This window comes from Cryptotermes secundus, unplaced genomic scaffold (genome assembly GCF_002891405.2).
Source record: "Cryptotermes secundus unplaced genomic scaffold, Csec_1.0 scaffold122, whole genome shotgun sequence".
Classification (NCBI taxonomy): Eukaryota; Metazoa; Arthropoda; class Insecta; order Blattodea; family Kalotermitidae; genus Cryptotermes; species Cryptotermes secundus.
The window spans coordinates 616453-638370 of NW_019738954.1; the positions used below are offsets into that span (position 1 = coordinate 616453).

At 39.1% G+C, this 21918-nt stretch overlaps 2 protein-coding genes across 18 annotated transcripts in view; one reads left to right on the forward strand and one right to left on the reverse strand.

Annotated features, from left to right (window-relative positions):
• The window catches only part of LOC111871353 (ubiquitin-like-conjugating enzyme ATG10), a 647673-nt gene that overhangs the window by 593425 nt on the left and 32330 nt on the right, over positions 1–21918 (reverse strand). For 10 of the 11 annotated variants that reach the window (XR_002844008.2, XR_002844007.2, XR_004513764.1 and 7 more), the window contains exon 2: positions 11139–11182. The gene's annotated coding sequence lies outside the window, so the exon portion shown is untranslated. Of the gene's footprint in view, positions 1–11136; positions 11183–21918 lie in introns of all 11 variants that reach the window. The other variant, XM_033754225.1, reaches the window with a different exon arrangement.
• LOC111871351 (protein vein) overlaps positions 1–21918 on the forward strand; it is a 330532-nt gene that overhangs the window by 299694 nt on the left and 8920 nt on the right. For 2 of the 7 annotated variants that reach the window (XR_004513760.1, XR_004513761.1), the window contains exon 5: positions 3211–3842. Coding sequence is in view for 3 of the 7 variants with exons in the window: in XM_033754221.1 (XP_033610112.1) it covers positions 3211–3269; positions 9008–9066 (118 nt within the window). In the remaining 4 variants the exon portion in view is untranslated. Of the gene's footprint in view, positions 1–3210; positions 4570–9007; positions 9422–15821; positions 16429–21918 lie in introns of those variants that run through there. The other 5 variants (XM_033754221.1, XR_004513762.1, XR_002844004.2 and 2 more) reach the window with 5 other exon arrangements.

Sequence of the window (21918 nt, forward strand, 5' to 3'; positions counted from 1 at the left end):
ACGTTCCTCCGAAACGTCGGTTAACACCATATATACACGGTGCCAAATCCCAGAAGACTGCTTTCTTCATAGTCACCACCGTGAAAGCCTCAAATCTTACAAATATGGATGTCTTGGTGAGGAGGCCGTCGATTTGTTCTGTGATACATAAATAAAAACCGCAGATACATAAAATGCTGTTGCTGGCAAAACCATGGGTTACCGTAGATGATGATGAATTCCTGTATCTCAATTCGCTATTTTTTTTTTCTGTAGATTCATATGGCGCTTCTACGCCTCCTCTAACTGCCCGTCACCCGAAGGAGGTTGGCCACCGGTGCCCTATAAACTATTCTTCCACAGCCTTTGCAGGCTGATTGTGTCAACTCAGGCTCTGCATCCATACTATTTGCATCTCAGGACCTTCAACATTATCTGACCTTTGTCATTAGTTCTATTTACTATGACACTTCGTCAGGTCTCGGCAACTTGTTTCCGCCCCCTCCTTTTCAACAAAAGTTGGGGTTGTTTGGTTCACACAAAATCCATTACACTAACTACATAAGGCGAATCTTCCTGGAGAAGCTAACGATAGCTAAGCTTGTCACGATATTTCCGGCGTCTTATGGTACCCGAAATTTTATTATCGTCGTGTTCACAAGAGCCCATTACGGGACCGGACCAAATATATAGATTTTTATACATTTTGCTTTTCATTACTCTCACTACTCATATCTTTTCTGTCAGGATGAGGTAATATCTAAAGTTTAAAGTTAACTTTCACTGTCATGTTGTTTGTGTACATGGGTCAATAAGTGATCATATAACAAAATTCGATCTATCTGTCTATCTATCTATATATCTATCTACCTACCTATTTATCTGTCTATTTCAGTTTCTTAATCCATACACAGTCGGTAGGACTCCTTGGACGGGGGATCAGCCCGTCGCAAGGCCGCTACCTATACACAGAACAACATAAACACAAAATAAACGTACACAGACATCCATGCCTCGAGTGGCACTCGAACCCACGATTCCAGTGTTCGAGCGAGCGAAGATGGTTCATGCCTCAGGCCGCGCGCCCACTGTGATCGGCATAAAATTCTCTCAGCAAATTAAATTAGATTGGATAAGGCGTAAGTGGTAATTTCTGTTCTTAACCTGAAACTCAAAGACTTGAGAAATAGTAATTTTGTAATTTTAACAGAAAAAAATCATAAAATCTGCAGACATGTCTCCAATTGCACGTGCCTAGTTATAATGACACACTTATTGATATATAACAAATATTTCCCGTGCCTCGTCTTCTTATTTTCAACTTCCCACAAAAATGACCTTAACAAAAGTTGTTTATGAGCAGTTTATACTTTCGGGCATATAACGCCGTGTAGTCTGTTGAAAGTCACTCCTGCCTGGTTCACGTTGGTTTCTTGGTTGGCTTATTCTTCGACCCTGGAGACTGAGGTTCCCCCGAAATGTCCATTTACATTCAACGGACTACACGGCGTTCTAGCCCAGAAGACAGAACTCTTTATAACAGCTGTGAGAACCTCAAATACTACAAAGTTACTTATACTTTACAACCACAGTAGAGAGATCCCACCTCAGATGTTTCTGTCGTTGAAGGCAGTAACTCTAAAATCAGAATACAGCGTCTCGTGACTTCAAAACGCATGATACTGCATTTAATAGAAATTTGCGATTTAATTCATATACAGAAAGCGGAAATATAACCATCGATCTTGATATGACAAGCCACCCAGTGTAAATAATTTAAATGCGCATAATTAAATTATTTGTATGGTCTTACATCTTTCGGCCTTTCGCGGCCATCTTCAGGGGCTCGATAGTAAAAGGAATTTGCTTCACAATTGCTAAGGGTCTTAGTATAATAAGGTATAGAGTTTTAACGACAGAACGGTGTTAAATTGTGGCTGTTACAATATTATTGGTAAAGATATTTTGTTGTTGTTGTTGCAGTAGTAGTAGTAGTAGTAGTGGAAGTAGTAGTACAGAGTGATTCTATATTATTGTCGGGGTTTCCGTTTATAGGACACGGAAACCCCGACAAAAATTATTCATAATCACTGTGTATCTTATGATTTATATGTTTTTATTGCTACTTGTTAACTGTATGCAAGTATCGCAGAGGAATGGTACTTTAACATCTGTCATACGGTGTTATCGGATATTAATAACTAATACTAGAAATGTTTCATACCTGGATGCCCTGTTGGATCCGTACAGTGCCAGTGCATATGTTGGACTCAAGGTTCTTGAGGTGGTGTGGTGCTTGGATTTGTGTAATATTATCAGTATTGATAGGCGCATGCGTAGTGTCGTGTGTTGTGGCTATTTAGAAAAAGAGATGTCGTCTGTTCTTTGTTCTTGTATCAACAAATATGACTTCACACATAAATATATGTAGAAATTCTCTTTAATATTCATGACTTCCATTTTCTGCATAGCTTTACATTTATTTATAGAAAAGTCTAATTTACTGATAGAAGAAAAAGAGCAGACGAGACAAACACCGAAAGATGGAAGGCCATATAAACAATTGGATTTTTTTTTGTAATAAACATGTTTACATTGGATGATTTCTTGTTCCAACATTAATACAGGTGTAAGGGAGAAGATGTCTTATGTTGAAATAAAAACAATTTTAATTACACAATTCTTCTAGAATATACAAAGATATGATGACCGTTATATATTCCAAAGGAACTGTGGAATTAAGATTATTTTTTATGTAGTAAGGAGGTTGGCCTCGATGTAAACAGACGGAAAACAAGGTACATGTCGATGTGTAGTCACCAGGATGCAGGACAAAATCATAAACTATAGAGAGATAAGAGGTCCTGTGAGAAAATGACGAAGCTGAGAAAGACAATAACTTCAAAATTTCTTTCGTGAGGAAACTGAGAGAATATTAAATTCGGGCAATGTTTCCTACCATTCAGTTGAGAACTTTTATTTACTGGCAAATTTTCAAGGACTCTGCTCCATGGGGTTAGTTCAGTGCTTCAGAATATGTAGAAATCTCTGGTAGAGGGGGCGATGTAACATGATTGGATGAATTTCAATAGAATGTAAGTCTACATTAGTACAAAACATATCAGTCATTAGTCTTTCGAAATCCGTAGATCGTTTATATCACTGGGAGCTGAATAACATAAGGTGAAACATGACATATTCCTTTATCTGCATATATTTTCTGTTTTGCAGATGCGCCGACGGCTACAAGGGACAGCGATGTGAGAATAAAGACGTCTTCAACCGTGGGAGTATGTATAGGCCTAAGTTCTGTAACGTAGTAGGCTTTTTATCCTCGTTTTATTGCTAAAGTATACAAAATCTGACGAAAATTGAACAAAAACCAAAGATTATATTAAAATACTCGCGGCGCAAAATGTTTTTGTCGCTGTTTTGTTTTCCTAAAGTTGCTCTCATAACTTACAGTTGCTGCTGGTTGTTTTATATGAAAACAAATTTCCAGTTGAGCCTTTAGCTTTTATATAATTTATTTATTTTTAATTATTAATGACCAAAACTTATACTTCCATCCAACTCACAACAAATTAGGATGATGCAAAAAATTTGTGAACGACGATCGTTGATCGCGCGCGATCAGGTTCAGAAAGAAACGCGACTGAGAACTGTTTGTATAACAAACGACCGTGGAGATTGCGTAACGAACTAAGGATGACCTCCATGTCTACAGAAATCGAAAGAATGGACTTTTGTTCTAAAGTAAAGGCAGTGGAATGATGATTGATGGAGTTCTACGGGAAGATCAAGATACATGACTCAACGGCGGTCAGCTTAGAACATGTCCTCGCTCCACGCTTTGTCGATAGGTACGTAAAAAGAAGACTATTTTTGAAAATATAAAACAGAATCTACCAAAGAGAAAGAAACGTGTAGTTATATTTACCAAATGCATTTATTTTTCTACATTTAATTATATTTGTTTTAATGACTCACAATTATCTCTTTTTCTTAGAAATCTTTCCAAATATTTTCCTACTGTTTTCTATTTGTGACTGACCAAAATTATTTATAATATATTTGTTAAAGTAAGAACTACAGTAGCAAGTTGTTATGTGGCTATATGAAAATTTCCTCTAACAAGAATAATAATCTATTTTCCATTAAATTAAACTGTAGCTTACTAAACGTTCATCGTAGTTTTGTGTACCTCGTAGAAATATGTGTAAAATGAGAACCATCCCATAAATTTGCCTGTATACGTGAAACGCTTATATAGCGTTGCGGTATCATAGGAAATGTTTGTTGATCACTCGTATCCATGGACACGCCTCTTGATTCCACAGCAACGAGTCTGTTTCCAAGAATCTACATCTTTTATTTTCGTATCCCAGGAAACGTGTTCGTCAACTAGTTTCCTAGAAATGGGTCTACATGTGACATTAATAATATATCTTAATATAATTATATGTAAATCATACTGGCATAATTTTAAAATATGTGGCAGGTCCTACATTTGTTGTGAGAAGGTTGAAACGCCAATCGGGAGAAAGTGTAAAACCACTGCATAAAATTATTTATAATTTATTTTGTACAAAACATACTTCCTTTTATTTATATAAAATACAGCTTGCTGCTGCTTATTATAAATTGTACAGTCTCATTTATTTTCCAATTTGGTAAAGGGCAATTTCCCATCCCGTAGGAACTCCCTCCCTCATTAACATGATTCTTAGTGTACCATTCGCTCATTAACTAAACAACTTCAATGTGGAATACTGAAAAATTATACCAGGTACGATTAAAATCCGCCACTTTAAATATGAAGAGGCTCTGTTCAGGCGCACTAGGACATGAGCCTTCTAGGAACACATTTTATTTTATCTAGGCCTAGGTTTATGCATTATAAATTAATATCGATTGTTTATGCACGTTTGTGAAGAGTTTATATTCTGTCAGTATTTAGTTACGTGTTTCTCCTCTCTATAAATAGGATTAAAATAACCTTGAAGTTCCTAACAACTCTATAGCACGTTCTTCTAACCAGCCCCTTCTTATTTCCTCTGTAGGTCAACTGCGAAAGGAAAATATTCAATGTACATGAGATTGTTTCACTTATATCTGTGGTTAATTTAGTGTTAGCAATATATAACATGGCTTGATGTTCATCTAGCGCTGCAATGTTCTGTTCTGAGTAGCTGCTTCTGTATTCTGCACACTAATTTCATTACGGCGCATGCTTACTCTGTTGTAAAGCTTTAATACAGCAGTCTTTTGAATTTTCTTTCAAACCGCACTTTTGCCAGTGTATTAAAGTCAACGTATTAAGCGACATTTTTAAGTCATATCTATTATTTCATGCAAGTTTATGTTCGTACGTTATCACCAAGCTAAATTCAGGTAAGAATTACGGCCAAAGTAATAATGAAGTAGTGGAGTCATATAGTAGTAATTAGAAACTTTATTTGCTGCGTAAATTTTGCCTTACATCTTAATCCCTACAGGCCCGTCATCGAGACTTCTGTGTTAAAGAGGGGATTACTCAATATACATTAATTTCTAGAAGTAACAACTACGTTTATCAATATAAAGTATAAAGGCTGAAACGTCTCCTACGACCAAAATATTTTACAATTAGGACTCACATTTCACACGCATGTTCAAAGTAAGCTTCAGCTTCTAAACGAACCCGACCGCTTTCTTCTACGAAAATCCGACTCAGTCAAAGGCTATGAGGGTATCCTTGTAACAGGCCGTGGAGGTCAAAATGGTTGTGAGATGTTGAGGCTCCCACATTTTCTAGACAATCGGCTCAGAGATGGCGGTAAGGTTGTCAGCCTTAAGCTGCCTTTACCCCCAAGAACATTAAAAGAATATTCCTGGTACTCATTTCTGTTAGAGGATGAGTCGATCCCAGGGCCATAGTGCGGCTGGAAGGATTAGGTCAATCGAAAAAAAAAATCCACCTCATCGGGACTCGAACCCACGACTTTCCGGCTTGTAGCATAGTTCCTCAGCCAACTACGCTACCGCGTGCCCCAAATGATATGAAGGGCTGGTGTACTGAGTTCTCTATTGAAAAAGAAAAAAAGAGACACAAGATTATTCTAATACAGTAATATACGATAGCAAACGCTCAATGAATGCAGATTTCGACTCCCATTCAAGGATGTCCGCCGTACATCCAGATTTCTTTTGTTTCTCTTCAGTTCCTCCACGTGGATACCACATTTCTCCCCCAGTCCCTTGATATATGATATACGTAGGTCATTTCAGAAATAATGCACACAATATTTTGTTTACGTCCATGTTAATTTTTTTAATATCTCTTTACAGTCCTTCAATATAGTCCCCCTGCTTCTCAATGACCTAGTCCCAACGTGTGGGAAGCTTTACTATTCCATCCAGGACATCACCTTTGTTTATCTGTCGAAGGCTCGGGTACTGCAGCAGAAAGCTCTTCCAGAGAGGGAAAACAACGGCCTCGCATAGGCTGTTTCAACTTTGGGAATCAGTCGAAGTCTGGTGGACTCATGTCCGGGCTGTAGGGAGCATGAGGCAAGGCCTCCCAACCGTATTGGAGCAGCTTTTCTGTTACGACATTCCCGATGTGCGGGCGAGCGTTGTCATGGAGACTGATCGTCCCAGCCTCGAGCAACTGAGGTCGGTTTTTGTGCATTTTTCAGCACAGATTTTGCATAAAGTCATGATAATAAACTGCTATGACACTTTTCCCGCACGGAACTCTGTCTGTCATGATGATTCCTTGGTGATCATAAGCAAAGATCATCATTTGTTTGACCTTTGATTGAGATCGTCGAAATTTCTTTGGTCGTTGGGAAGATGGACCTCTCCACTCGTTGGACTGTGATTTGAGCTGTGGATTTCTGCCGGGTTTTTTCCACGTAAAGTTTCGATCTTCATGTACGACCTTTGATCTTCAACAGTCACAATATCCGAGTACCGTGCAGGCTTCATTTCTAACTCACGTTATTTAAGAACAGAGTATATTATAAATGAAACAAAATAATGCGCTTCTTTCTCAAGCCCTGAACTGTAACTGACGTGAGGCTCACTGTTGTTGCATCATCTAATCCGCAGTGTTGCCAACCTGTGCATTACTTATGAAATGACCCATGTATATTACCTGAAAATACATAACCTTACGGCGATAGGAATGTTAAAGAAATATCAAAATTTAATTATTTCTTACAAATACATTTTCTTCCATAATTACAAACGTCACACATAAGGCCTCAGACTCAGGATTCTAAATCCGTCTTAATTAAAGGGCTGATAATATGTGGAGCTACACGCATACCCTTCATACATCTTAAGGGGAGAAGAACGTAATTGAAAACAGGGACTCTTTTAACATTTGTCACTAAAATCAACATTTATTTTATAAGTAAAAATAAAAGGAAATATCACAAGCTATTTCAAATAACCAAATCCCGATATAAATCTGAACTCATTGTTCTTCAGCGTCTTAACACTCAATTAACATAAAATTTGACTGCAAGCAATATATATAGCCATAAAATAAATCAAAAGAGCATGATACATATTTTAAACATTCTCATGCTGTGGCCATAGTCAGAGTGCCACCTGCTTTCACGCTTGTATCTTGCTCGGGTTATTCGACCCTGAAGATGGAGGCGATATACTCCTCCGATACGTCGGTTGACTTTCAACGGACTACAGGGCGCTATATCCCAGAAGATAGTGCTCTCAATAGCTATCGCTGTGAGGACCTCAAATCATACATAAAGCAGAATTAGTTTATGGAACGTTTTACAAAAAAATGTGGTGATGGTACCGTTCCCTTTCAGGACTGTTGTAGTTCTGTTGTCTGGTATTCGGATTCCGTAACTGGTCCAATGAAAGAGAGATGCATTTAGTCAGTTACCTCTTCTTGGCATTAAATCCGAAATCGAGTCTTGATTTCCCTTATTTTAGAACTATTCTAAATTGTACAGGCGGGAGGATTATGAAGATGGGATCCAATTATTGCAACGCCTCTATACAGAAAACCACGTAAAACATTCGACTCGAAATTTCGGTCCCAGTTATCTGATGATCTATGGCTGTTTCCAGCTAGTCAAGAAATACAGACATCATACTTCTAGCATTTTAAGTTACCATTAGTCTTCATGAGCGTGTATTATAAATTAAAATTACTGCAGTTCCCTTTCCATTAAAAGAATAACTTGACCAGCCAAGCGGCTCCACTTCACCAAGTAATCACTAAGCCGTTTGGTTTAATAACTACATTTCTGGAACGAAGATCTGAGCTTCTTCAGACCTGTTAATGAAAAGTCGACTCCAGGAAATTGTATGATTAAGTCTAGAACTATACCAGAATTAAACCCAAACTTTATAATGACTTAGTAAAATTATTCATAAAGCCGCCTATAGTCCAGGGTAATGGTAAGGTAAAAAGGTAAAACTATCTCTGTAACAAACCGTGAAGGCCCACAGGCTTTTGAGACGTCGAGTCTCCTACATTTTCTAGACAATCGGCTCACAGATAGCGGTGATGTTGTCAGCGGTACGAGCCGGCCGCCCTTTACCTCCCACGAAATTTCCTGGTACTCATTTCTGTTAGAGGCTGAGTCGAACTCAGGGCCACAGTGCGGCTGGAAGGATTAGGCCAATTGAAAAAAAAAATCCAATGGCCTCATCGGAAATCGAACCCGCGACCTTCCGGCTTATAACATTGTGCCTCAACCAACTACGCCAGGTTTCTAGTAAAAACATTAGAGTTTGTTCTGTTTCAGACTATTTTAAAACAGAAACATTATAACCTATCATATTGTCTTTTTGTATTAAATTATTTTCACAGTTTTAATATAGTGTCCCCTTGGAACCAAATGTTTTCGTGTTGTGTCTAATGCTGTAAACATTGGTTAAGGTAAAGTGACTATTTCCTTGTTTCAGGAACTTCAGCGTAGTATACTTACGGCCATTTCACTATATCTGTAAACCGCCATTTTGTTATGTACGGATTTGTGACTGCTGTTATTTATCGCAGATGTACGAAAGGGTTCGTGGGCTCTAGATGCCAGTACGCGGATGCTGCCTTTTCACTAGGAAAAATTCCGAGCTAGCGAGAGAGTATGTATGCCTACCATTAAATCGTATTCTATATTAATAAAATTCTATGTAAACTAGCAATATGTAACATGAATTTGTGGCCTCTTTTACTTTCAATATCAGACAGTTCACCTGCCTCTAAAGTTTCTTCAACTGTCGATTAACACATTCCCTTCCCTACACTTATCTATCTTCAACATAAAATTCATTACTTTAAGCAAGTACAATACAGTGGAGACTTGAAACGTTCACGTTTTCAGGGAGAAGAAAATACACGTGTTTGTGAAGATATTTTGGCAATTGTATCAGTTGACCATGATCGAAACGTGGTAAATACAGAACAGAGTGTTACACTTTGCAAATAACTTTCGGCGACTTCCGAATACCAACGTGGTCATTTTACTCATAAGAAGTCCTGTAACTTCGCTTTAAAGTTTCTATCGTGTTGTTTCCATCCGGCAAACTGATCCTCCTGGATAACTTGGTATGGAAGGGCACTCAGCGTTTCGGGTGCCTGTGCACCTCAGCAGATTCACGTTCTAAATCTCTGAAGCACGAATTTCTCCACGCTAGTATTTAAATACACAGTTCATAGGTCACACGAAACACATTGCGTCCTCACTGTAGAGACCAACTGCTCAATGCAATTTATGGACATAATCGCTGCTTATTCTGAGACTAATATGAAGCATATAAATATATTTCTTTGAACAAAATTCAGATTTGTTAACGTTAAAACAAACGGTATATATATAGTAATCACCGTGCTTTAAATGGTTAATCTAAAATATATCTTCACGATAAGGGCTATCCTATAATATCCTGGTGCATATATTTCCAGCTATCTGGTGAAAGGTACTAATACAGATCATTTCCCTAGTCTTTATTAGTGTTACTGGAAAAGACACCTTCTACCAACTGATATGATATAAATGCTGTACTGAGGTAAGTTCAATCTAATTAAATTTTTCAAATATCAATTTTAAACAACAGCAGTCACATTAAGTGTTTCCAGGTGTAAAAACAAATGCCCTGATGGAAAGAAATCTTTCACAAATTCATGAAATCTCTACGCACACAATACGTCATAGTGCCGGTCACGGTAGCCGAGCGGTCTGAGGCATGAACTGTCTTCACTCTCAAGGAAGCCGGGATCGTGGGTTCGAATCCCACATAAGGCATGGGTGTATTGCATGTATGTGTGTTTATTCTATGTTTGTGTTGTCCTGTGTTTAGGTAGAGACCTTGCGTCGAGCTGATCACTCGTCCAAGGAGTCCTACCGTCTTTAAATGATCATGAAAGTGAAAATCAGAAGCCAGGGCCCAAGGGTGGCTGTAGATCCAGTATAAAAAAAGTACGTCTCAGTTACAAATATTTCTGCTCTTCTTCGGCTAATTTGAGGTTTGCTGTCATGATTTCTTCATCATATGTTCAACATAAAATGTTCATTGTATATTCAGAAATGTGTATATTTACTATCTTCGTAACATGTTGGTACATTTCCACAAACACAGTAAAAAGTAATATGAAATATGTAATTATGCCTGCAATCTCGCATTGCGATAAATTTGGCGTCGTTACTCAGAATAACTGAAATAAATTCAATTAAATGAACTATGCCTTAAAGGTACTAAACTGAAACATGTTTGAAAAAACTATAAAATCACTAATAAGAGAAAAGGTAAAGTAGCGCAATTGTGTGTCTTATATATTAGATAAAACGTAGGTGTTCTCGTTATCAAATTATTTTCGTGAAATTTTAGTGATTAGATTACGCGAATTTGTGGTAACTGCAGACTGTGACAAATTCGCAAAGCGAAATTCTGTCCATGGTAAATGTATTTCTCGTATGTTCCTTGTATTTTTGTAATTTCGAAATACTGATCTGGTTGTATCGGACACTGAACCATAAAACTTTAATAAAGTATACTTCAGAGACCACACAAGTTTTCATTTTGGTACAGGAAACAAAACTCATTATATGAACTCAATCCGGTGCCCAGGTTAAACAGGTTATAGTAGATGGTAGGGAGAACATGTTCCAAAAATCTGTATTTTTATCTCTTACCTTGATTCTTCCCCCGCAGTCTGAGAAGGTATGCCCAGAAGGATCTGTAAACAGAAAATTTAGAATCATGCAAGTGCCATGGAATATGCAATTTGAATTTAAATTTAAATGGTTTTATTCCGTCGTGTTAAGTAGATATAAATATAGGTCAGAAGCTCGGTCAAACAAGAACTATTTGTAAAAATTCAAAAGGTTACAAATTTCTCCGTTCAACTTACGCCGTTAACAGATTTTTCAATAAACTGTGTAAGACAGGAAGTTTTACACGTTACTGAAACAACTCCCAAGCACCGTATCACTAACACAACCACTACAAGACAGTAGAGGGGAACAGCACAACACTGTAGCCTGCAGCTAGCTCGCAGCCAGTTCTCAAGTATGGCGTGATTAACACCCCAGGGCCTCTGCATAATCCCCCCCCTCCATTCTGATATTTCTCCGATTTTACATACGTTATATACAATCAGCCTTAAGAGACATCTTTCCTTCTTGCTGTTAGAATTCCTCGGTCCACAGGCAAGACTGCTCAATAACATGGAAAACTTATTCTATACACAGTCTGCTGAAAAGATCAAGTGACCGCATAAAACTGACGCTGAACCTTGTAACCTTTCGAAATTTTACCCTCAAAGTTGTTCTTTAAGTAAGCTTTTAACACACAGAGTGGACGCCGCTTCTTATGATCGCTTCGAGACATAGCTTAATTGCTAACATTAAACGATGAAATAAGAATGCAGCTGTTCAGTTGTTTATTTATGCGGAGCGGAAATGTATACATAAAAATGGAGGTGGACAGAAAGAGTTCTTTAAAATGAAACAATATTAAATTCCTTTAAGTTGACTGTCCTCTATTTCTTCGAGAAAGACCTTAATAAGAATTAAATTCGTAATCTTTCTGGAAATCCGTATACACCATTAAAAACAAGCAAAGAAAATATTAAAATAACGAATTAGAAAAATTATTTTAAATTTGATTGTCTTTTCTGAGAATGTGATTAATAAAACGTTTAAATTCTCATCAGAGCTCAAGAACACGCCGGGATTTTACCTAAGCACTTAGAACGCACATGAGTGAGGACCGCGATAAGGCAATAAAACCATAACAAAAACCGAAGCGCTAGTTACAATAAACGTCATTTTTTCTATGTTAGAATGCGTCTGACCGCGACTTAATAAAAGTGATAACATTATCCGCGATTACAGTACGCGGCATCCATTGTATATTACACATACATTTTGAAGTTCGGGGATATTCGAGACTCGGAATAAAATAACAAGCAAGCTAACTAACTAACTAACTAACTAACTAACTAACTAACTAACTTAGCGGCCTCCATAGTCTAGGGGTAACGTTCCCACCTCATGACTCAAGGTACGCGGGTTCAAACCCGGCGGAGGTCGTGGAATTTTTAAGGGCGGGAAAATTCAGGGAACAAGTCCTCCGGGAGGGACTTTAAGCCGTGGGTCCCGTGTCGTAGATTTACGGCACGTAAATGATCCCCATGTCTCTAGGAGACCTCTGAGCAAAATGGGGCAACAAGTTTCCCGCCCAAGTAGTTTCCAATGCCTCTGGTAGATGGGGGAAATATCAGGTACCGAAGGCCGACCTCGTTGGCTGAACGGGGCTGATAGTACGCACCAGTACCGGTAGGGTATGGCGACAGTGAAAATTAAAGGGGGACGCACAATGGACCAATAACTGGTCTAAGTGCATGGGGAAACCCACCCCCTCTATTAATAATAATAATAACTAACTAACTAGCTAACTTCATGGAGCTGAGCCCTTCTTGAAAAGTCGCCAATTGTGCAGCTACTCAAGACCCAACATTTTATGGAACCCGAAGGTTCATTACCGTGTTCACAAGAGCCCTCCAGTCCACACCACACAATCCAATATCTTTAAGATCCATTTTTACAAAATAACAAGCAAAACATATCTTATTGTGGGAATTGTCAAAATTTGTTCGTTGTTCGCTGTTCCTCCCTTAAGAGCCGCAATGCTATGAAACCGTGAAGGCTGAAATACACTGAAGTGTATCAGCAATGTCAAGGTATGAATTTTATTTATCTGTACGTAACTGCAGGGTTGAACCTGGGGCCTCTCATTCGTGGAATGCTCTATCAGAAATGGTCTCGCTACATATGGAAGCATGCCACTTCAGTGTGGACGGTACTAACATCTCAATATTGTAGAGTAAGTAGATCTCAGAAGCCAACTCAAAAAGCGAAAGATGCACCGCCCAGACAGAGGGACACGATGAATCCATAAGCCGTCTTATGTTACAAGTCTAGAACACACTTCTCCCTTCTAAAATTTATCAGGGAGATTCTGATCATTAGAGCGGTATCACAGACTGTAAGAGGTTCCTGGTTCCATACCTGACTTGAGGGACAATTTTTCACTTAAGAAAACAAGGATACACCATCACTGGACCATTCTTGTTACGCGAATGCCAGCGTCAAGGTAAGCTATCTGCAAACATTAAGACTTTTACACTACTAATAATGTCCCAAAAGTGCGAATGTGCTATTATTTCTTCTGCATTAGAAATACAGGGGACTGGAAAAAAAAATGTGCAGTAGTGCAGGTTTCAGCTAAGTGGGCACGTCAGTGTTTCTGAAACTGCATGCCGCGAGAAAATTGTGCTGTATATAAAACTAGACTTAAATCTCGGTGCATTCAGTTGCACAGCTATTCGAAGTATTTATGTTTTCAAACACTTCTGCAAGACGTACCTGGTGATTCTAAATTATTGTCGGGGTTTCCGTTTAAAAGCCACAGAAACCCCGATAGTAATTTAAAATCACCTTGTATATTCTTTAAATGCAATTAGAATGTCAATTGAAATAGATTGGATTATGTGAACGCAAAATACAGTCGCATTTACTCATGGCATTTCCAATTCACATTACAGCAGAAGCAAATGATGTTCAAAGGGTCTTGAAAGTTGTGCTTTTTGGAACGGATTATATTTCTTGAATTGATCACTCATATATATGAGACATGGGGTTTTCACGGCAATTAAAATTGATATGACGGTCTTTTGATACGTGAGGAAAACGCTTCGCAGTATCATGCTGTCTTCTTCTTGTATCCGGAAGATGAAGGCAGCAGGTTCCTCCGAAACGTTGGCAACCATCTACAAGACTGCGGCGTCATAACGCAGAAGACCAGAGTGTAGAAACAAAGTTTGAATGCGTCCCCTTGAAGTAAGAAGGCTACGGCGTATCGCTATTTGGACTGAAGAAGTTACAGCTTGGAAAAGAGCTCGGTTCCGGAAAGCCATACGAATTACTCTTCCACTGTGTTTTCAGTGATGGTTTGGTTTACACGAAATGTTATCTGCCATGTCAATTAGTAAAGTAACTGACTCCTGACTCATGACCAACTGTCGAAATCAGCAATGACAGAAGGAATTAATTTTCTAAACTTGCCTACATAACACCGGAAGTCGTTATCTTATACGATATGTAACAAAACAACAACAAACGATTCACGTAAAGGTAAAAAGAGGTAAAGCTATCCTTGTACCAGGCCGTGAAGGCCCATAGGGTTGTGAGACGTGGAGATTCTCACAATGTCTAGACAATCGGCTCACAGACAGCGGTAAGGCTATCAGGCTTACGCGCCGACCTCCCTTTCACCCCCCCCCTGGAAAATTCCGCGTACTCATTTCTGTTAGAAGCTATGTAGACCACAGGGCTATAGTGCGGCTGGAAAGATTAGGTAATTGAATAATCCAATGACTTCATCGGGATTCGATCCCACGACCTTCCGGCTTGTATCATAGTGCCTCAACTAACTATGCTACCGCGTGCCCCAAGTATAAACATTAATAACACAGTATTATATCCTCGATCTTTAACCCCGGGGCTCATCCCGTTACAGGGAGAGGAAATTACAGTAATGCTAACCAATTATTCGTCAATCACAGTTGCCGCACCGTCTAAAGCATGAAATGTCTTCGCTCGCTTGAACACTGGGATCGTGGGTTCGAATCCTACTTATGGCATGGATGTTTGTCTGCATTTTTCTACTTGTGTGTAGGTAGCGGCCTTGCGACTGGCTGATCACTAGTCCAAGGAGGCCTACCGGTTGTCTAATATTAAGAAACTGAAGTGAAACGAAACGTTTCACGGATGTGCTATGCTCCAAGTGGGAGGAGCAGGAATAAAGATTACGATAGATTAGATTAAGCAGGTATAGAGAGACAGACATACAGACAGATAGATACTTGGTTATTAGCTTTACCATGTGTAAATACTTATCCAACATTTGAATTATAGATTGTGATTGACAGCATGTAGTCTCAGGTGGTTACCAAAGTGCTGGAGGAAGCCGATGCCTCCATCTTGAGGACAGACTTCCTTCTGGTTCAGTAAGCTCCTCTCCGAAACATTCGCAACCTGAGAATATGCATTACCATAATCCAGAAGTTCATAATCTCAACTTCTCAACCGGGACAACCTCAAATCTCATATGAAGTTGTGTTCCTTCCATTCAGTTTTTTACTGTTGTAATGTGAAAGCCCCACAAGGGATTTTGGTCTTAAGGAACACTGACTAGGTCCTCTGTATATGCCAGACTTTATTTATACAAGCGATTTAATTTTCTGAGAGTAATTCTACAAAATATTACTGATGTCCTTTACTAACATTCATTCTTTGCTAATTCTTTTGCAGCCACCGGAGAGCTACACCACCCGCCCCCTCCCTAACAAAGATCTTCTCTCTTCCCTCCGATCTAATTTCTAATTCCATTTTCTTATGTATCTGTCCTTTATTCTGATACAGTACCTACTGTACTGCCTTCTTCTGCCTTCTTCCATTTTTTTCAATCAACAGACAGAACGTCTTAGATTACTTTTAAGAGGTGAGATTGCTACTTTTAATATCAATGTAATCCCAAAGGCATGCAAGGGAATATGGGCCCCAAACCTTCTACGGAACAGCCAGAAACGTACACAGTAAAAAAGTATGGGAGTCAGTAGATAAAAACCACTTACGAGGCTACATGGTACCCTTAACCAGAAGAAAATGGTAACTGCCTGCAAGATCACATGGCATCCCAACAAGAAGAAAACAGTTTCAGAGGAACGTCTCACCACCGAAATGTCGGTTGATTTTTAACAGACTGCACGGCGTTACATTCCAGATAACAGAACTTCTCAATATCACAATCTTTGTATATAGGCAACTGAAAGTAAAACCGTCACCTTCAAGTCACTTATGACGATTTTGCTAGATTTCAATCATTACCACAATTTTCCGAGTTAATTATCCTCTTCCAACCGAACTGAAAGCGCCAATCTCAGCAAATACCGTAGGTTGGTTACTTTCAATGATTAATTTCTAGTGAATATTTTTGCAAGTAAGAAAAAAATCCACTTATATCACTCTTTTCATAATCTTTCACTCTTGCTCCTGATGCCCCTGTGGGTGTGTGTGTGTGTGTGTGTGTGTGTGTGTGTGTGTGTGTGTGTGTGTGTGTGTAGAGTTTGTTTTCATGCCGTTTCATGAATGAGTGAACTCAGTCTCGCCCGGTTAACAGCTGAGAATTCGTTTGTAATATCATTTCTAACTTTAGTTGATAGAAAAGCAGTGTTTATTATTCGTGATATAACTACTTTCCATTTCTAGAGGCCTTTCATAAGCATCTGTCTCTTTATCTGGCGTGAAAGTGGATTTTAGTCCTGCAATGGCACCGTCTGCCTCTTCCGAACTAAGAGCGCTCTTGCACAAATATCTGAACAAAAATGCTTTAATTCTTTAATCATATCACCTTCATCATTCCATTTCTTCAAACCCCTATTCCCCGACAGAGGACATGTAAACACAATAAAAAAGTAAAAAAAGTAAAGCTATCCCTGTAACAGGCCGTGGAGGCCCATAGGGTTGTGAGACGTTGAGGGTCCCACATTATCTAGACAATCGGCTTAAAGATGGCGGTAAGGTTGTCAGTCTTACGCGCCGGCCGCGCTTTATTCTCCAAGAAAATTATTTAATTAATTCCTGGTATTCATTTCTCTTAGAGGCTGAGTCATCCCCAGGGCCATAGTGCGGCTGGAAGGATTAGGTCAATTGAAAAAAAACAAAACAATGACCTCATCGGGACTTGAACCCGCGATCTTCCGGCTTGTAGCATAGCCCCTCAATCAACTACGCTACCGCGTGATGAAAATAACTGTATATATATATTTATAATACGTATTTCACGGCCAACGATGACTTCGAGTAACAGCGATATTACTCCGCTCCATGTGGGATATTGTGGAATAATATTCTTTACTCTGATCCAGTACTGTTCGCAGTTCGCCTTTCTTTGACAGCTATTTCTCAAAAACTATTTCATAAAATCTGCTTCGTAAACAATCAATCGAAAATGTTTGAAGGCATTCAAGTAATAAATGATATAACAGTAACACCTGTACAGACCACTGGAAATTCTGCTTTCCATCAGCTGCACAAATCAAACGTCCACATTTGGTACATATCACGACACGACAACGGCGACAAACTCACTTTTTGCTTTCAAGACAGTCATACGTACCTTGGCGTTTTCCCACGAGACAAGAGTACGACATGGTCCCATGTACTGGTATCCACATAACTTCACACATTATTGACATATGTATGTACAGGGTGTCCGGATGAAAGTTATCCAAAATAAAAGAAAATTATATCTCGGAAAATAATTGTCATATATGTATCAGGCTTATGTCTTCGGAAAGGAAAACTCTAAACGTCTTTTCATGCCCGGCTAATCCGCATGCGCCAGCTTGTGATAACTTCGGTGAGCTCAGTAAAAATGTCACAACCGCACGAACAGGTTCAGTGCGCGCTATGGCTAGCAGAGTTGCAATCTCTTACTGATGTCTAGCATCGTTTTAGAACGCAACATGGACGTCAACCTCCAACAAACAAAAAAAAAACATTCGGTTCTGAGACAACAAACTGAGGACTACAGGTGGTCTGTTGCGTGTAAAATCTCCTGGAAAGACACGGACCTCTGAAGAAAATGTCAATCATATTAGAGAGGCATTCCAGCGAAGTCCGCGCAAATCAATTCGTGCTGCTAGCTTGTAGTTACAAATTCCACGTTCAACAGCGCACGATGTGCTACACAAAAGGCTCCGCCCAAGAGCGTACAAGATTCAAATAATTCAAGCACTAACACCAAGTGGCAAAGTAGCACGCACAAACTTCGTTGTGGACAAGCTGGAAAGAATTGACGCGTCACCCGATTTCCTCCGCCAAGTGTGCTTCTCGGACGAGGCGACATTCCATGTCAACGGAGCTGTAAACAGGTACAACTGCAGGATTTGGGGCAGTCAAAATCCACATGTCACATGTGAGTTGGAGACAGGCAGCCCCAAAGTGAACGAGTGGTCCAGCTTAATGCACGACAAGTTTATTGGACTGCTTTTCTTTTGGGAAAAGACACTGACGGGACGTTCGTACTTGGACATGCTGGAGCGGTATGCGCTGCCCCAATTGCCACCTCAAACTATCCTCCAACAAGACGGGGCGCCGCCATATTTCTGGCAACATGTTAGGAATCATCTGGACAGAGAGGTGACTGGGAGATGGATCGGCAGAGGTGAACCAATCGCTTGGCCTCCTAGATCGTCAGATTTCACCCCATTGGATTTTCTGTGGGGTTATCTGAAGAACATTGTCTACCAGGTTACGATCAACGACCTTCAACACCTGAAAGCCCGCATACGGGATATTGCGGCTACGGTAACACCAAACATGCTTCAAGCAACGTGGAACGAGGTCGAATATCGTCTGGATATTTGTCGTGCCACCAAGGGAGCCCATATTGAAATTTATTGAGAAAGTTCTATACCGAGAAAAAACTTTAATATATTCCGTTTGTAATAACATATACATTTCTATAATAAATGCTTTCTGAGATATAATTATTTTATTTTGGATACATTTCATTCGGACACGCTGTATACAGCTGTATACAGTACCTGTATGGTACTGATTTCTAAGTTAATTACAAATAGACTGGATAGGCTAAACTTTAAATTTAAATGCGAAGGCCAAGATGGAATAATAAAACTGCAATTGACCTTAAAGAAATAGGGTACGTGGAGGGGGAGAGGATTTCTCTGATTCTGCACAGAGGCAAGTCACAGGCTACTGTGAACATGGAAACGGATCTCCGAGTTTCACAAAATTCGGATAATTTTTTGGCTGGCTGAACGACTCTTAGCTTCTCAATGATTCTTCTCCATGGAACGAGTGAGCGACACGTTGATAGTTATTTCAAATTCGTATCATTATTAATTAAACAGATATATGAAAAATATGGGGTCAGTTACAGCCCATTACTGTAAACTGTGCATGAGAAATATATTTCACCAGAAGGCGGTATAATAGAATGAAATTCCTTTCATTTTTGTTCCACTTTTTATTTCCTGTCATGAAACAAATTTTATTTTACTTTGTATACTTTTAAACGTTAATATTTTATTAAAAACGAAAGCACTGTTTAACTGGATGAAGACTTTTGTGGTGAGTAACCGCATTATGAAATGAGTACCAGGAATCTCCCTGGGGATAAAGGGCGGCCGGCGCGTAAGGCTGACAACCTTACCGCCATCTGTGAGCCGATTGTCTAGAGAAAATGTGGGAGCCTCGAGACTCACAAACCTGTGGGCCTTCAGGGCCTGTTACAGGGAAAGCTTTATCTTTACTAGTCATCAGACAATGGGAAATAGAATATAACTTGACTATTACTGCCAACTGTTGAAGAATCGTACATAACATTACAAAATAACTGCGAATCTTCTTGAGACTTTAACTGAAGTATGGCACGAAAAGTTTTTAATCATAAACCATTATCTGATAAGATATTATTAAAATCATATCCCCGGTGCTGTAAGTCCGTTCCCTTGCATGGACATCACACTCTTTAGATTTCACCATAACAAATGAAGTGTTACTTCCACTTTACTTTGTACAGAAAGATTCTAAATTATTGACGGTATTTTCGTGGCCTGTAATTTTCAGATGTGAAATAATAAAATAAATCTGCATATGGAATATGAAAGCGTAACTCAAAAAGTTTTATCACCCACAGAATCAATGCTCCAAAATGCTAAACAACTTCAAAATGCGCGCCTTTCGTGGTAGGTAGGATATCTAAGCGGTTTTCAATTTCCTTCCAGACAATAATTTAGAATCACGTTGTATTAGTTCCATGTTATGAACATGTTGTTGGATGGTGTAGATTTGCAAACTCTGAGGATTTCCGCTTGTAAACAATAAGTAAAAGCTAGCAACATTTAAAAAAATAAGATTTCAAATACCAGGTCTGCCAAATAACATCAGATCCCTCGAAAGATGGCCACATATTGAGTGCGTAACTCTTCAGTAGACATACACATTAATTAATCGGACCGCAACAGCATCGCGACTTAGTCGTACATGTTGGATATTGTCGGGGTGCGTAAGAACTGATTTTATAACGGAACGAAGTAATCTTGCTTACTGAAAGGCCCCAGTTTCCGGTAACATTAGATAAACCACTGATCTTGTTGGTAACATCAAAAAGCGTTGATAGTGTTCCATAACTGCACTTCCGTCAAAAACTACTCTGATTATTATAAACATGAGCTCACTTCGAAAAAAAAATCTTCTGTTTCTCTTCAATTAACTCTGACTTAATTTTGTGTTTTGTGTGTTTCGTAAATTAGTCTTTTAAAATGGACAGGCACTTTTAAATCTTATAATATCCCCGCTATGCTGGAGAAGATATATATATATACATATTTTTAGACCAATAAATACCGACTGAAACGCTGTCAACCATTCAGTTCATAATCTATAGTCTTTCTGCATCCTATCTAAAAATGTAAACATTACAACACACAAACCCATAAAATTGTCTACCTGTTGTTTTGTATTTGTGTGAGACTGTTCTCGCACCCTGAAAGAACATAGATTCACGGAGTTTGAGAACAAGGTGTTGAAGAGAATGGTAGTAAGGAACGGGAAGTAATACGAGGAGGAGAAAAATGTATAGGATTTATGAGGAGTCTCACAATTTTTACTGTTTACTAAATACGTTCAACTGGGATCAAATGGATGAAATTGAAGGGGCATGTAAAACGGATGGGAGAGATAGCCTGAAAGCCTGAAGGGAAGAGGCGCTTGGAAGATATAAAATGTACATGGAAGAATAATGTAATAATGAGTCTTAAGAAATAGGATGAAAACATGCTGACTGAATACATCTGGCTCAACATAGGCACCAGTGCCAGGCTCTTGTGAACGGTAATAAGCCTTCAGATCCATAAGAGATGGGGACTTCCTTGATGAGATGTGTTGACTACTAGCTCATGAAGGACTGTATTTTTTCCCCTTGGCACTACAGCCCCAGTGGGCCTAGGCCTTCCTCCATGAACTTCTCCGTTCACTTCGGGAAGGACTGTATTACATGGAGATATTTAGTTAATAGACAATGAGTAGGAGGAACTGTAATTGCGTCACAATCACCACTACGTTAAGTGGTAATATTCTGCCAAGAAGAATCAGCACTCAATGACAGTCAGCATTCTTTGTTATTTCTAAACAGCGTAAGTTGTTCTTCAAGTGTTCAGGACACTCTTGTCATAATATTGTACATGAGTTTAACTAAATTCAAAACAGTATTAGAAACTGACCATGCCGGTCACGGTAGCCGAGCGGTCTAAGGCATGCACTGTCTTTGTTCGCTCGGAAGCCGAGATCGTGGGTTCGAGTCCCACTCAGGGCATGGATG